General features: G+C 44.4%; 5 protein-coding genes across 5 annotated transcripts; 3 read left to right on the forward strand and 2 right to left on the reverse strand.

Annotated features, from left to right (window-relative positions):
- Nucleotides 1–131: 131 nt before the first annotated feature.
- Nucleotides 132–782, reverse strand: AOL_s00078g428 (uncharacterized protein; the record flags this gene model as incomplete). The annotated part of the gene is made up of 1 exon (XM_011123691.1): nucleotides 132–782. One exon carries the CDS (start codon nucleotides 780–782, stop codon nucleotides 132–134), a length of 651 nt encoding a protein of 216 aa, XP_011121993.1.
- A 2,149-nt stretch (nucleotides 783–2,931) lies between these two features.
- On the forward strand, nucleotides 2,932–3,614 carry AOL_s00078g429 (uncharacterized protein; the record flags this gene model as incomplete). Its single annotated transcript, XM_011123692.1, has 2 exons — nucleotides 2,932–3,349; nucleotides 3,415–3,614. 2 exons carry the CDS (start codon nucleotides 2,932–2,934, stop codon nucleotides 3,612–3,614), a joined length of 618 nt encoding a protein of 205 aa, XP_011121994.1.
- Nucleotides 3,615–4,846: 1,232 nt separating this feature from the next.
- On the forward strand, nucleotides 4,847–10,258 carry AOL_s00078g430 (uncharacterized protein; the record flags this gene model as incomplete). Its single annotated transcript, XM_011123693.1, has 4 exons — nucleotides 4,847–5,810; nucleotides 6,004–6,714; nucleotides 6,775–7,065; nucleotides 7,152–10,258. 4 exons carry the CDS (start codon nucleotides 4,847–4,849, stop codon nucleotides 10,256–10,258), a joined length of 5,073 nt encoding a protein of 1,690 aa, XP_011121995.1.
- An 865-nt stretch (nucleotides 10,259–11,123) lies between these two features.
- On the reverse strand, nucleotides 11,124–11,579 carry AOL_s00078g431 (uncharacterized protein; the record flags this gene model as incomplete). Its single annotated transcript, XM_011123694.1, has 2 exons — nucleotides 11,124–11,335; nucleotides 11,411–11,579. The coding sequence occupies 2 exons, from the start codon at nucleotides 11,577–11,579 to the stop codon at nucleotides 11,124–11,126; spliced, it is 381 nt and encodes a 126-aa protein (XP_011121996.1).
- Nucleotides 11,580–15,430: 3,851 nt separating this feature from the next.
- On the forward strand, nucleotides 15,431–15,757 carry AOL_s00078g432 (uncharacterized protein; the record flags this gene model as incomplete). Its single annotated transcript, XM_011123695.1, has 1 exon — nucleotides 15,431–15,757. One exon carries the CDS (start codon nucleotides 15,431–15,433, stop codon nucleotides 15,755–15,757), a length of 327 nt encoding a protein of 108 aa, XP_011121997.1.
- Between the last annotated feature and the right edge of the window lie 469 nt (nucleotides 15,758–16,226).

The following is a 16,226-nucleotide window of genomic DNA, read 5'->3' on the forward strand; positions in this document are numbered from 1 at the left end:
TGGTTGAGGTAGATTTCCTTATCTCATCACCTGTGCGGAAGAGTCTAGCGATGATACAATGTTTCCCTCTCCTTTACAGTGAAGACTGAACGTTCGTAAACAGGTAAATATTAAATGACTCGCCTCTTTCATCAAACAGCAGAATTTTGTTGTCCCTCAGCCTGTGGGGCCTGCTTCGGTTCCCCATCTCTCTGCTGGAAGATCTTGTCCTTCCAATACCACCATAAAACATCATAAAGTGTATCTTTGTATCTCCCTTTCTCTAAATCTTCAATATAGAGCATCGGACTAAACTCGTCTTTCAGCATGAGTTTCGACGTCCATGCGAGGTTGTCCCAAAAGCTCATTTGCTTTTCCGGTCCTTTGTACACCACAGACCATATAGTGTCCCGCCCGTTCGGCAGTTTCATATCTTTAATTTCCATAATATTTTCTCTTCGCACGAGTGTTCTGGAAATTGGTTCATACAAAGCGACAATGGGCTTTATGAACGTGCATCTGATAAAGTAATCATAAACTTTTGGGTCTGATTCGCAGTATTCGACCTGGACTTCCTGCGGGTCATTGTTGATATCATCGAAAGCAAGCTCGGGAAAGCCCCAGTAATTTCGTATTCGAGTGTACCGCAGAGGGAAATAAAGAATGTCCTGTTTCTCTGATGTATCCTCAGCTGCAGATGATGACATAGCTTCTGCCGAGGAGGCTGCCACATCGACAGGGGTAACCTCAGGAGCTGGCATATTGGCAGCTTTCGGCTCTTTGGGCCCAGTTTCGCTTTCCATAGTACCTAGGAGATGCTTTAGCCAGGGTTTTTGTTATCCCTCGGGTCCGAAATTGACGTGCAAAGGGTTTTAAATGATCGCAGTTAGATCTTCGGGTGTAAACCGCTCAGGTACAAGTGCTGCACAGGCTATGCATTTTGGATTGCAAGCAATGCATGTGGCAGAAAATTTGTCATAGACAACGCAAAAAATACAACAGCATTATTCCTTGGCGCAGCTAACAAGCCTTGGACCGGGTGGGTAGTATTGATTCGAACTTTTTCAGTACTTGCAAAGTGGTATTCAGTTGGTTTCGGGGCCAGGCATTGATTTTGTGATTAACTGACTAAAGAAAATCCAAATCACGCTTTTTTAATTCTCTGTGGTTCATTGGTGCTTGCTATGGGCGCCGTCAATTAGTTACAGCGCTGGCGTTGGTTTTGGTTTTTATCGCTACAAGCGAAGAGTACTCTAAGTCGAAGGTAGAGGGCAGTATAATCTAAGCATATACATAAACAACTAGACTAGCATATACATTGGCGACACTAAGTGCCCTTCATGTCAGATCATCCACCATCTCATAGCTACAGTTCGACACCCACCACTTTGCATAGGCAGCCCAACACTTTCGAGAAACCCCGAATTCGCCAAGCTATACGGGACGTGATTAAGTATTTCAATTGCTGGCGACCGTAACTCTAAGATGACCATTTCCACCAGAATAGTTGTAGCATCCAACTATTAGGCCAAGCATACACCTGTTGGCGGTCTTAATTGCCACTACGAATAAAATCACAACTAGCGAATCGGAAGTATATGTTGGCACATTACGTTGATTTAGAGGCTTAGAAACCAACATTAAACGATCTAGAAAAAATCTTGGAAGAAATTTTACTAAAATGATGAGGCAGCGAACACACTTTCAGCTTGCCAATCCAACTGCAATGGCCTATACAGCAGAATTGAGTTGGTAAACGGGAACGTTGTCTTACAACTTCTTTCGCTAAGCCGATAAAGTAGTTGAAGCAATTTGTGGAGCCTCTAACAATGTAGACGTCTTTTCCGCCTGCAAAAACCCAAGCATGAGGTAGAAAGCGCTCTGATATGAGCATCAGTGTCCAGGTATCATTTAGTTTCAAGTTACTATAGACTAGCCATACTCTCTCTCTCTCTTTCTCTCTCCTCTCTCTCTCTCTCTCTCTCGTTGGTCGGTTTAAGAGCTTCGCCATCCCCATGGTAAAATCTCTTACATATTAAGTGGTACGTTCTAAAGTTGTTCCTTGCAGTATTGTGGTATTAGATTCAATCTGGCCTGCCAAGTAGCAGGTGCATCAATAACCCTCTCAGAATGCGTTGACGGCGTTGTATTCGGACCCTTGTTTGATACGCGGCTCCTATTGGCTAGAACAACTCGCCCACTTCTCTATTCGCATAAATTTGTGTCGATCTGCGGCATGCCGCTAGTGTTACAGAAGCCCACAACATTTGAAACATCACCGCCGTCGTTTCAAATTCAGGAAATCATGTTACCTCCCGTCTTGAGCAGGTCAGTATGGTTTTGAAGGTCTTGGAAAGGTCAAGCCTTTTTTTCGAATACCACCGGAATATTTTCAAGTTGCCGCACCTTTCCGCTTCATTCGCTAAGGCACCTCCTGGGCCGCCTCAAATATTCCGACAAAACATGGAGTCAAGGCAAGCGTCGCCTTCTAGAAGAGTTTCGAGGTAACGAAGAGCTCGGTTTCGGTACCATATGTCTTGACCTCAGGGATGTGGAGCTTCTAGATGCAGCTTTCTAGGGCCTGTGTGATCAATCGTGGGACGTTCTAACCTTGGTGTGGCGCGTAGTTACATCGTGGTCTGTTGAATTGTCAGCTAGATACAAGCACCATAATGAAGTCTATAAATGCCGATATTTCCTACATCTTCTTGACTTCTTTCTTGCCATTATCATCACAATCACATTCTATCATTTGCCTTCCATAATCAACTTTCTTCTACAACAGTTTTCTTAATATTCAACTTTTAAACATCTCTATTATATTGGCTCAATCGATTGATTCGATCTAGTCCAGTTTCGATCTACGCATTTCTACTTCTGAATTTACTATATTCTCTTTGACCAACAACATTAAACTTATTTGCACAAATTTCTCAGCAATAATCTTCCAAAATGCAACTCTTCAGCACCATCGTTCTTGCTGCTCCTCTTTTGATGTCTGTCGCCATGGCCAATCCCAATGTATACGACTCATACAATGCCAACTCCAACGACTACGCTCCTTCAAATAACTATAACTCCTATAATGACAAGGCCTCTAACAACAACGGCTACAATAACAAGGCCTCTAATAACAATGGCTACGATAACAAAGCTGCCAACCACAATGGCTACGACAATAAAGCCGCCAATAACAACGGTTACAATAACAAGGCCGCTAATAACAATGGCTACGATAACAAGGCTGCTAGCAACAAGGCCTATGATAACGGATACGATTCCAAGGATACCACTGCCAATTACGGTGCGAAGGACTCTGGAAGCAAATACGACTCTCCAGCTGCTACTAGCTACGAGGTCGATACTCGCCGTATGTACAATCCTCTCCTAAAAAACTCATCGATTTGGACCCAAACTAATGATTTCATCAAATAGAGCACTGCATTCAAGAATGGTTCGGCACTGCTCCCCTCTGCAAGGGTGAATGCCCAAAGGGATGGCGAACAATTCGTACCGCCAAGCTTGCCGATAAGTGCGAACAATCAAACGACAAAAAGATCGTTGAGTCTTGCGAGATGATTTCGAAGAACATCTGTGTTACTGGTATTAAGACCTTGTGCGAAAAGTGCTACTAGATATTGAGTATCGGTGGCTGTTCGTCCTCAGGGAAGCAAGAAAAAAAGCGGGTGTTACTTTGCTAGATGCAAGAACAGGGCTGGCACCTTACGATAAATTGTACATGGGATAGGGTCATTGGCTGGCTTGTACATGTGTGTTCATGGTTTGTTTTCGGCGCAATGCGGTTATAGATATTTAGCTTAGAGCCTATCTGAATTCGAATCCATTTCCTTACTCAAATCCATTCATGATCCTTCTGAGAAATTGTGGACCTTGCCAGGTATGTGGGTATACATAGAATAACATGAAAAAATCTGGTTGGCGGTTCGATTTGGCCTAGTGGGCCCTCCTTGTCCTAAAACGATCAGGTCCAGCGCATCCCAACGACCCCTCCGCACAACACCTCACTCCAGTCGTGCTACAGTGGATCGATTCTCTCAATAAAATGCCCCGGTTTCCACCAGTGAAAGCCTTGAGAATAATTCTGACCCGGGTAGGAGAGAGAAAAACAAAAAAAAAGAAAGAAGAAAAACCTCCACCTTACATAGATACTCTATTTACCCAAGACATTGAGACATATATTCGTGCTTCGTGTCTGACGCCTGGGTTGAAAGTTTAGCTTCCCGAATCATTATATCATCTGGCATCATACATACCAGCCTCCATGCATATCATTTAGCACAGGTTGGCTCTGCGGCGCCCCCGCGATCAAAATTTCGTTTGGTGACAATATGGTATCGGATGGGCTCCAGATCGACTTCTTCCAGCGAACATCATGTAGGTGCACGTGGCGCGGGATGGGGAATGACCCGAAGGTGAGGAACCAAGGCTCATGATTGGAGTGCAAAGCTGCAGCTGGTGTGTGTACAGTGCAGTTTACAACACAACCTGCATATATCTTAGCAGAATCATGCATCAATCAACTTCAGGCTGGCCGAAGAATATTTAATTTATGAATTGCGAGCTCCGCAGTTCAATTTCACGACGGTTTCTTTGATTTTCACGATTTCTCTCCGACAAATTCCAGCAGAAAAAACTTTTTTAGCACTTACATTTGGACGTTGTGCAGGTCAGGCCTAGTCCACAATTATATTGATTGATTAATTGACTGAAGAAATAAATACTGGTTCTGGTCTGCGATTCAGATAACTAACTAACACGACCAAAGTCGTCTCGGTGGCGGGTTTACGGGTATTTCCAGATAGTAATAGTAATAAAATACGGCTTTTCAGCGTTTCCCTTTCGCGCCATGGAGGATCGCATACAGCTTTCCCGCAAAGAGTACACTATCGGGTGGCTCTGTTCTCTACCGGAGAGCGAGCTGATAGCCGCCAGATCAATGCTGGACGTCCGGCATAAAAAATGCGAATTACCCTCTGACGACGAGAATTTATACACCTACGGCTCTATCAGCGGACATAATATTGTGATCGCGTGTATGCCACCCGGCATACCAAGGACAAGCTCCACCACGAAGCTTGTGCAACCACTATCTCGGAACTTTCCAAATATGCGAATATATTTATTCATAGGAATCGGTAGCGGTATACCCCGTGACCCGATTCCTGAAGATTCCCAAGATGATATTCATCTAGGTGACGTTGTCGTTGGCTGGAATAAACGACCCGGAATTCCATCTATTGTCCAATGCAACTTTCAAAGACTGGAAATAGGCGAGGATGAGCATATAGGGAGCCTCGATAAACCAGACCGCCGCCTGTTAAATGCACTTACAACATTACAAAAGAATCATTCTAACGGAAGAACAGAATTCGCCGAACATCTCAAAAGGAGTCGATACTCACACCCAGGCCTAGAAAAAGATCACTTGTACGAGTCGACATATAACCATATTGTCGGCGGCAGCGCATGTTCAATGTGCGACCTTTACCGCTTGGTGGATCGACCCAAAAGGAATACTAAAGATCTAGTATTCCATCTGGGAACAATTTTGTCAGGAAATTCTGGTATCAAAAAATCGAATACGAGAGACCAGCTATCTAGACGGTTTCACGATGCTCTTTGTATCGAAACAGAAGCCTTCGGTGCCATGGGCGACAAGCTTTACTTGATTGTGCGAGGCATCAGCGACTACGCCGACTCTCATAAAAATAGGACATGGCAGCCTTATGCTGCGACGGCGGCAGCCGCTCTCGCGCGGGAGCTTTTATACACAATTGAGCCTCTATCGACAGGAATAAATGATTTATGGAGTAAGTATCATCAAAGATCTCCTACTATCCGAGTTCCCTCTTGTATCCAAAAGACAGCTGCAGACTTCTGCCTTCTTTAAAAACTTGTGCGTCTTTGGCGGGCAATAAATGACTTCTATTACGCATGATATTCTGACGGATACCCTTTGGGAGCGTTCAAACAGTTCATAGAACTGTGCTGACTCTGGCATAGAACCAGAGGAATACCATGTTCCTCTCGGCCTCCCGACTTCAAGAGATCTCAATTTCAAGGGAAGGGAGGATATATTTGCGAAAATTCGGAGATCTTTCTGGTCAAGCAACTCTTCAATTGAACCTCTAGTTCACAGCCTCGGTCGCAGAGTAGTATCTTTATGCGGCCTTGATGGAAGTGGGAAAACACATACGGCTCTTGAATACGCATATAGATACTCGAACGAATACTCTGCAATCTTTTGGCTCAACGCCACAAGCAAGATAGAACTAGAAAAGAGTGCTAGGCAGGCGATATGGTCTATCATCAATGTTAACACCAGAAATGCGGATACGGATACACTGGAAGACTCGAATCAAACTTACTTTCGCATTGCTCACTCTCTAGGTCTCGATGGCAAGGGCATTGCATCTGATGAAACCCTGATGGGAGCGGCGATCGAGTCATCGCCTATCAAATGTCTCAACCACTGGCTGTGCCGCGGGTCTAACTCAAGATGGCTACTTATACTAGACAACTACGATGACCCGGCGGCTTGTGCAGAGGTTCTCGATAGTCTATTGCCTGTTGATATCGGACATGTTCTTATCACAAGCCGACTACAGAACTCCTACGGCTCGTGTACGGACATTGAAATGTTCGCAGGTATGGAACAACAAGAGGCTGTGGAATTGCTTCATCAGATCTCAGGAAAAAGGGCCACAACGGAAGGTTCGTCGATGTCGCTTCTAACTGCTATTCTAACATATTCGGTGTCACTAACATACCTAGAGCACCAAACTGTTCTCGCTATCGTCGACTCGGTAGGCAAGCTTCCGCTCGCGATAGAGCTTATTGGTGCCTATATACGCAAATACTCGGTGCCATTTAACTCATATGCGGAAAGCCTCGAAGGGAATCTCAAAGAACGTCTTGGCAAAATTCATGCTGTTTGCGAAATATCGTTCCGGAAGTTGACTCGGGAGGCAAAGAATATGATTCAATTGCTATCTTTGATGGGGAATGAAGATATCCCTTATAAATTTCTCGAAGCGGGTCGGGAGGTCGTGAACTGGATGGGATGTGAGTGCTAGCTTTACCCGAAATTAGAACTTTCCTATGCAATTAGCCATTATTAAGTCGTCCCTAATCTGACTGTCAATTCTTAGCAACTCGAAATGCCTTAAACAAAACTATAGGAGAGCTACTATCTCTCCGTCTCATTAGCGAAAGGCACGATAATGGCTATTATATCCACCCCTTAGTGCACCGGTGGGTCCGAGACTATACAGACAACGCAACTTTCAAGAACTCTCTCCTCGTCGTCAACATCGTTACCTCTACCTTCGTTTTTGGGGATGGGCGAACTCAATCTCAGTCAGCGTACCAGTACCGCATTCTTCCGCATATCGAATGCTGCTCAGAAATCTTCTTCAAGTATCTAGCCCCCCAAAGCGGCGCCGCAGTTAACGACAAGAGCAAGAGAATCGCTTATAATCTTGCACGGATGTATACCAACCTAGGTAATATACCCAAGTCAAGCGCCATATACGAACGAAGCCTTCAAAATGCAACTGGGCACCCTTCCTGTCTCGAGCTGAAAATGATGGATGCCCTTGGAGTAAGTCTCAGACTGCAAGGCGAATACGACAAAGCGTTGAGATGGTGTACACGAGCGCTCGACGGAACAAAATCTCAAGGTGGGAATGATAGTTCGGAGTCGCTTATCATCACCACTCATATCGCTGCCATACTTCGAGCAAGGGGAGATTACTCTGAGTCCATAGCAAGATACAGGTGGGTTTTAGAACGGCAAGAGGAGAAGATAGGATATCTCCACCCTCAAACACTAGAGACGCGACACCAGCTTGCCGGCGCACTTATCAGCTCTGCGGAATATGTGGAAGCCCTAGACCTACTAGAACAAGTCCAGGAGGAGAAAGAAAAGAGGCTTGGAAAATACCATCCCTCGGTCCTGGAAATAATTGACAATATCGCCACAATTCTTGAAGCACAAGGATCCTACGACGAAGCTCTGAGGTATTATAAACTCGCTTACGAAACCAGAGCACATATACTGGGCGAAAATCACTATTCGACGCTTAGGAGCAAGAGCGGAATCGCTTGTATTTACGAAAGACTAGGGCAGTACGAAGAATGCCTCGCACAATATGGGGGGGTGCTGGAACAACTTGAAAGCATGTTTGGGGTAGGAGAAGACCACCCTTGGGTTCTTCGTACATTCTCCAATCTAGCGGATGTGTTGGTGTGTTTGGAAAGATATAACGAGGCGGAGAAACTATACCGAAAGGCGTACGTAGGTCTCAGGAGATTGCCAATGAGAGTCGATGGAGAAATACAGATAGCAGAAAAAATTGCTGGACTGTTAAGAGATCAAGGTCAATATAAGGAGGCTTTACAATGGTCAAAGGAAGTGGAGCTTGGGTACCAAAAGGAACAGGGCGAAGGCAGCGAATTACTCCTTGCGGCAAAGTCCTGTACCGCCAGCATACATGCTCTCGAGGGAGACTACGAAACAGCGCTAGATATATATGGGCAAGTTTTCAAGAGCTATGAAAAGAAGCAAGGCAAAACATGTTACGTTGAGGCTCTTTGGACGGAATTGTCGATGGGTAAGATTTTGATATACCAGGCGAAACACCAGGAGGCATTCGAACTCCTTGCCCGTGCAGAGGAAGGATTTTCAAGCCTCGTTGGGCCGGATCACTATCATACCCTTGAAGCAGCTGAATTTAGAAATCAAGCCATTCGCAAAATAGATGAGGAGTTCCGACAAAGACAGAAAGAAGAGGAAATCCGGCGAGAGGAAGCAAGGAAGTTACGGGAAGAAGAAAGGATAATACGAGAGCAAGAGGCGGAACGAAAGCTACGAGAGCAAGAAGCAAAGCAGAGACTGCAAGAAAAGGAAGCAGAACGGAAAATACAAGAGAAGGAAGCTGAGCGGAAATTAAGAGAGCAGCTAGAACAGGTATTGCGAAACCAAGAAGAGGAAAGGAGGCTACAGAGGCAACAAGAGCAAAAACTGCTAGAGCTAGAGGCAGCTCGAAAATTGCGAGAGGCGGAAGCAGCTCAGAAGCTAAGAGAGCAGGAAGCGGCTCAGAAGCTGAGGGAGCAGGAAGCGGCTCAGAAGCTGAGAGAGCAAGAAGAACAGAAGCTACAACAGCAAGAAAGAGAGCAGAGATTGAGAGAAAAAGAAGTAGAACGAAAGTTACAAGAACGGGAAGAAGCGCGGAAGCTACAAGAACAGGAAAAAGAGCGAAAATTGCAAGAACGGGAAGAAGAGCGAAAATTACAAGAACGGGAAGCAAAAAGAAAACTACGAGAACAGGAAGAAAAGAGGAAACTACAAGAAGAAGAAGAAGAAAGAAAGTTACGAGAAGAGGAAGAAAAGAGGAAGCTACAAGAAGAAGAAGAAGAAGAAGAAAGAAAGATACGAGAGGAGGAAGAAAGGAAGAAACTAAGAGAAGAGGCAGAAAAGAGGAAACTACGAGAAGAGGAAGAAAGGAAGAAACTACGAGAGGAGGAAGAAAAGAAGAAATTAAGAGAGGAGGAAGAAAGGAAGAAACTAAGAGAAGAGGAAGAAAAGAGGAAACTAAGAGAGGAGGAAGAAAAGAGGAAACTACAAGAAGAGGAAGAAAGGAAGAAACTACGAGATGAGGAAGAAAGGAAGAAACTAAGAGAGGAGGAAGAAAAGAAGAAACTACGAGAGGAGGAAGAAAAGAGGAAACTACAAGAAGAGGAAGAAAAGAAGAAACTAAGAGAGGAGGAAGAAAAGAGGAAACTACAAGAAGAGGAAGAAAGGAAGAGTTTACGAGAAGAGGAAGAAAGGAAGAAACTACGAGAAGAGGAAGAAAGAAAGAGTTTACGAGAAGAGGAAGAGAGGAAGCTGCGAGAACAGGAAGAAAAAAGGAAACAGCGAGAAGAAGAATTAAAAGAGAAATTGCAAAAAGAAGAATTAGAGCGGGAGTTTCGAGATCAGGAAGAAAAAAGGGTGCAAGAAAAAGAGCTAATGTTGCGACATCAGGAAACGGAACGGAAGTTGCGTGAAGAGGAAGAAGAAAGAAGGCTGCAAAGACAACAAGAAGAAAGGAAGTTGCTGCACCAGGATGAAAAAGAAAAAACGCATAGACGACAGGAGGAAGAAGAAAAGGAAGAGGAAGAGAGGAAACGATGGCAGGAGGAGAAGGAGAAAGAGGTTCGGAAAAGCAAGAAAAAGTGGAAATGGGGTCGGTTGAATTGCTTTAAGGAATATTGATCATGGTATCACACTAGTCTCTTAAATTTTGTATATTACCTGAAATTTATTAATATAACGGTGGGTTTTTGATATATATTTTGCCAAAGGGTATGATACATACTCTCAAAAATTCATACTGTTCACTCGACCGCTCTTCAATTCACAGGATTGACTGGCATCGTTCCTAGGCTATAGATAAAATTTTGAAACCAAAATTGACAAAATAATATCAGAGAGCTTCCCCCAGCTCCTTTTATGATGTCTGCTAGAAACCGGAATGGGGTTAATCAAAACTAGCGGTTCCTGTCGCTCGCTATCGACCATAATGCCGCCATATTCATATATATATATATATATATCTTTGATAGTTCCCCTACTTGGCTTCTTAAAATAAATTTCAGGTTAAATATATACTTCTATCCGACCTAATACACAGACTGACAAGGGTACATCTAAAATATGAGCAACTATAGACGGCTGGGCTTAATCCTATATTTGCTGATTCACATATGCCTGACTTCTAACATTCGTATCAAAAACACCAACAGAAGTACTCAAGCTAGCTATGACGTTGAATAAACGAAATAATATTGCTTGGGGATATATAACCGACAAGAAGGGGGGTAGTAGGAGGAGAAGAATACTGTATAGTTATAGCAGGAAAAACAGTACTACGTACTGATTGATAGGTAACATACGATTGTAAGTGAAAAGTGAAAAGAGATCGATCTCGAGAAAGCAAAAAGAAATAAATTTTCAAAAGCCCAAAACGAAAATCCACCACGTTTACCCTCTTGAGCCCGACTGAATTCCGAGGCATGCCAGTGAACACCAACAACACCACATGCACAATTGCTTGTGAATTGATGAGATATCCTCGGATCTAAGCGCATGCTTCAACCCCGTCCGCAAACCCATGTTCATTTCCGCCCTCAAAATCATCACCGGCTTCAGCTTCACATCGACTTATCTCAGCTCCGGCCGTAAATTCAGCTCCAGTGCCGACGTTCAGATCAGCCACGGCTCTAGTCTGTGTTGATTCTGTTGTCGACGAAGCAGCCCGATCGCGATTCCCCAAGCCTTGTTCCCCCAGTTCTATCCAAGCACAAAATCAGTTTGTCACATCCATAAGTTAAAGCTGTTGATTTGGTGGGAGGGGGTAATAGCCACCTATATCTTGGTTTGCGGCTCTCCGGCGCCTCAGTGCACGCAAGTAAATGATCGCGGACGCCACAACAGATCCTATCAGTAATACGAAGAGTGGGATCTTGATGAGCTCATGATTGTTTTGGAGGGGATCCGTAGATGCAGATAGAAGTTTATTCAAAATATTGTTCATCTTGGTAGAATCTGATGTGGTAAGATTTAGAGGAGTACTATATATAGTCTTAGAGGTAAAAAAAGAGGCTTGTTATCTTAGAGATGTTTGGTATTTGTTGAATCTCTGCTTGGAAAAGTATGAAGATGCCGAATGCTTCCAGGAACGAGTTTTATACCTTGATCAGTCCCTAATGTCTGATCACTCTAAGTACCTCCGCTGGCCTAATTTGGTGAAAAGACCAGAAGGGAAAAAGGGAAACTATTTCGAAGAATCCGATGTGCAGCCTCAGCAGCTTGAATCTCGCGGGAAGCCGCATCCGAAGATCTGGTAGACCGGCTACCATGGCGATGGGAATATAATCGATCAATCGTTACACAATACGCTTTTGTCGGGATGGTATCTCATACACGCTTGGTTGCTTGATTTCCTAATATGGAGCTGTTGGACTGTACCGCATCTGTTTCTTACGGAAGGGAATAAACCGGATGCCATGGCCCGTTAGGATAGCAAGGGGCGCTTGTTCGAAAGTGGCTCCCGGGTTGGATTCTACGGGTAGAAGTTGATCAAATAGTCACCGAAAGGCGTTGGCAATTGGGACGGATGGATAACGGACGGAAGGGCCTGTTATATATCAGCCTAAGGAGAACTTGTGACATCTCAGCCTTCCGCGCTCCCAACTTTTGATTTTCAACTTTGGGCTCCATCTTTACGGATATCTGAGTAGTATACAAGGAGCCCAAGGACCATGATGACGCATGGTGATGACGAGCTGCCCAGGCTATAGAATTACGCCCCAGGGTTGCTTTATATGCATCGCCAGACTCCTCAACTGTGCCTCAAGGCTCGCAAGGCTATCACCACCAATCGGCAACATATTTAGATTCCTGAATCCCAATCTATATACGAGTTCGAAGGTATTTTATATGAGTATACTTGTCTGTTTTTTCTGTGGCAAGTGTATACGGTATCAGCATTGATCAAATTAAAAGTATTCAGCCTGATTTACACGTGTACACGTGTGTCGGCGTCAACAATGTCTATTCGTCATTAATATATATTCCATCATGAAACAGGCAGTACAGTACAGTACCGTCCGGATCCCACAGATCTACTTTGCTTTGATGGATACCCGGGTTCAGCATGACGAGGATGTATGTTACAAACAAACCAGCTGCCGGATCCATCGATGGTACCACGGGTGTGCTAAAACAGTGTATTGGATTTATTCGCGAAGGGGGGGGCCAATGCCGGCAGTGCTCTCGATTGACAAACCGAATGGTTTTGTCTTTCTTTCCTTCTTTCTTTCCTTCCTTCTTTCTTTCCTTCCTTTCTTTCCTTCTTTTTCTCTACCCCCTCTTTTGCTTTTCCTATTTCCCGTTAATTTTAGGATTCACCATGGCGTTCCCAAGAGCCTACGATGTAGGTTTCCGCTTTCCGTTTCCCAAATAATACAAGACGGCAGATTTGGCCCCCTGTGAGGTTGTGCTACAGATCAGTCTCGACTGCTTCCCTCGTTGAAATCATGAGGCTGTAATAGTACGATCCAAACATCGGCTTGGATGGTACTGGTACATAATACGAGTTTACGGCAGAATGCAGAACCGAGTATAAGCACATGTATACACCTAGTCTTGTTTCCAGCGTCCATTTACTGTTACACCTAGTAGACTATTTCGGATCTTGAACATGAGGCCATCTGCTACACGAAGCTAGGATCCTAGGATGGTTCGAAAATACCGATCTCAGCCTCTGTTCCTCCCAACCGATGCAGCTTTCCAAAATTCACGCGCTCACCCTCGATAAGAGGGGCTCTGCTAGTTCAAATTATTTGTGAAGTCACAATCTCGATGCTCGTTTGATCAATTGAGCAGGCAAACATTGATGCATCGCATTGGTTGTGTCGTGTTGAGACAATTTGGGACCGGACTTTATTATCCAATAAGATTCTTGGACAAAAATGTTCGGCACTTCCTACCACTGCCCCTTCAACTTTAGACAACCCGTGGTTGTACAATTGTAGATATCCTAATGGTAAGGTCACCGATCTGCCGTGGCCAAAGTCATCGATTACCAAGTCCAACAATGCTGGGGGCGGGCACGCGTACGTACGTCGACAGGCACAGCAACTTTATCAACATGTTGCAAGAACGCCATCAGCCCAGATTCGCCCTTTCAACCCTGATGCATAGACAAAGCTGCGCCAAAACATAGCTGCGCATCCGAACTCGGGGGGGCGAATTTCAAGAAATACATTTGCCTAAGTATGTTCGGACCATACACCCAGGAGCGAGTTGAGTCAATCCAGAGGACTCAAGTTTAAGCGTAGCTAGAAAGAAATTGGATCGGTATACCATTGATCGTATTCACATCACCGAACCATGACGGCTTATTCGTATATACATATGTACTTATGTAGATACTTCACCTCAAAACTAAACTAATACTTCACCATATTTCAAGCAACTCCGATCCGCCTAAGACAAGTACCTTCCCAAAGGGCCAACTCCAGTACAGGCGTCGAACATCCACGGATCCAGAAATGCGATTAAATTTTGCTTGGAAATGCCACTTCAGAAGATCTTAAGAGGCCTTCCCGTAGCATTCTCTTGTATGCAACATGTTGCATTACCATGTCGTCTAAGCGTATGTGGGTGCTTCGGCGTACCTCCAACTTTCAGCATATCTTGAAACTACATCTAACCTTTCCTACCAACCTATCAAATACTTGACCCCCAAGAAGCCTACCGATACCGTTTACATGCAAGGGGAAAAAAACCGCATCCCTATAAATTCAGGCAAGGTGATCTAGATCTGTTGCTTTTGGAGCGACAACAAACTCCATGGCAAAGCCTAACTGTTCATGGATTCACCACAGAACTGCGCAGCTGCTATTTTGGAACACTCCAACTTTTAGCTTAAGACTCGGGGCGCCATCTACTGTTCTTTCTTCCTCGCCTACGGCGGGGGTTCCAATATGTGCTATTTAATGATTCACATCACGGCGAAGTTCTTCAATCATTTTAGGCTATCAGCGGACAGTTCTCCATTTAGATCGAATCTTTCTACATTGCACGATTAGTTAAAATATTTCTTTCTATTTGATCTGCTTAGCTCGCAGTCGAAACCAGCACCCGAAGTCCCTCCAGAAAGAAGGATAGACATTCAATAACCCTAAATTATAAAATGCGCACGAAATCGAGCGTCTTATTCCTTATACTATTGGTAGGGTATGCAATCCCAGGAGGCTTGATGGCGGCGGTCGGAAACCACGGGCCAGAATTATCCGTGAATAGCGAAACCCTCCCACCCGGAGAATCACCAACGAACAGTCCCTTAAATCCACATGCAACGAAGCATTCTACGACAGGACAAGGTACAGAATTTAAGCCACTAGCCCTATCCTGGAACGAGACATCTCTCGTCAAAATACCCGCCCTAAAGAATAGTACGACGGAGGAGAAAAGAGCCATATCCAGTACCATATTTTTCTCGTGGTCCGTAGTATGCCCGTCCCATTTTAGAATGATTGCGACGGAACTAGACCCTTCGAGATATCCGGAGATTAGTCACAAAAGGAGGCCAGTTTTTCGTAATATGAAACCTCACCTGGCTCACGTAAGGTCGAATACTCTGCGCAAAATTTGCATGAACTGTCTATGTGATAGCACAGGCAAAATGATAGCATCAACATCTAAGGAACGAAACGAACGAATTAGTAAGCCCTACCGGTGCTTTACCCACGTATTCCCTATGAAGTGCGAAATGTGGTATAGTGAGTATTGAACATTCGATATCTATGCACCTCGTATAGTGGTACTTATGATCAACAACTAACAGTAGACTTTGTAGACTGTAGGTGTGAAGCCACTATGCATCAACCGGAAGCAGATCCCGGAATTACTGTCGAGGATTACCAAGACGCTTTAGATAATATCCCATTAGACATCAAACTCGCCAACAGCAAATATGCCTGGAAGTTTTCGCAAGATCAATCTTTGTCATGGAAGTATATATTCGACCCTAATAAAAGTGGGTCGGGCCAGGCCGAACAATATCTTGTCCCAGGGACAAAAGAGCCATACTACCTTGAGGGAGCAGATAAGGGAGCAGCTTGGAGTGGAATTCCTCCTCCTCTCCTTGAGCTGGGGTCAAAGCTCCAGGATGTTTCTACCGTGGAACTGGGAATTGTTAATTAAGAGATCACCAGACAAGGGAACTTGTTTACCGTTCAACTGGCCTCCAAGGTATAAAGGGATTGAACAAAAATCATCCGTCAAGAAATGTATCGGGGCACCGTATAGGCCTACTAGCGAGTAATAAGACCCCATAGTACTATTTGGCCTCACCTCGACTAGAAATTTGCGAATTTGTTGTTTTGGGTCTTGCGTGGTGTTCTCGACATCTGTTTTTGTACGTCTAAATCTAGAACGTACGTACATACATTTGAATTACACAGTATTCCGATCGCTCCTGTGTCGTTAGTCTTGTCTGATCAGGAATACACAGTCATGTATAACTTTAATCGTTTGTATGTTGACAATACGTATCTTTATCTGTAGTAGCATATTAATCTAGTTGATATGTAATATATATATGCATACGTTGCGCTCGTTTGAGGGCAGTCCTGCGCCCAGAGTCGACATCTGTTCGCCACAAATGTGCTTG

This window comes from Orbilia oligospora, assembly GCF_000225545.1.
Source record: "Orbilia oligospora ATCC 24927 unplaced genomic scaffold scaffold00078, whole genome shotgun sequence".
NCBI lineage: Eukaryota > Fungi > Ascomycota > Orbiliomycetes > Orbiliales > Orbiliaceae > Orbilia > Orbilia oligospora.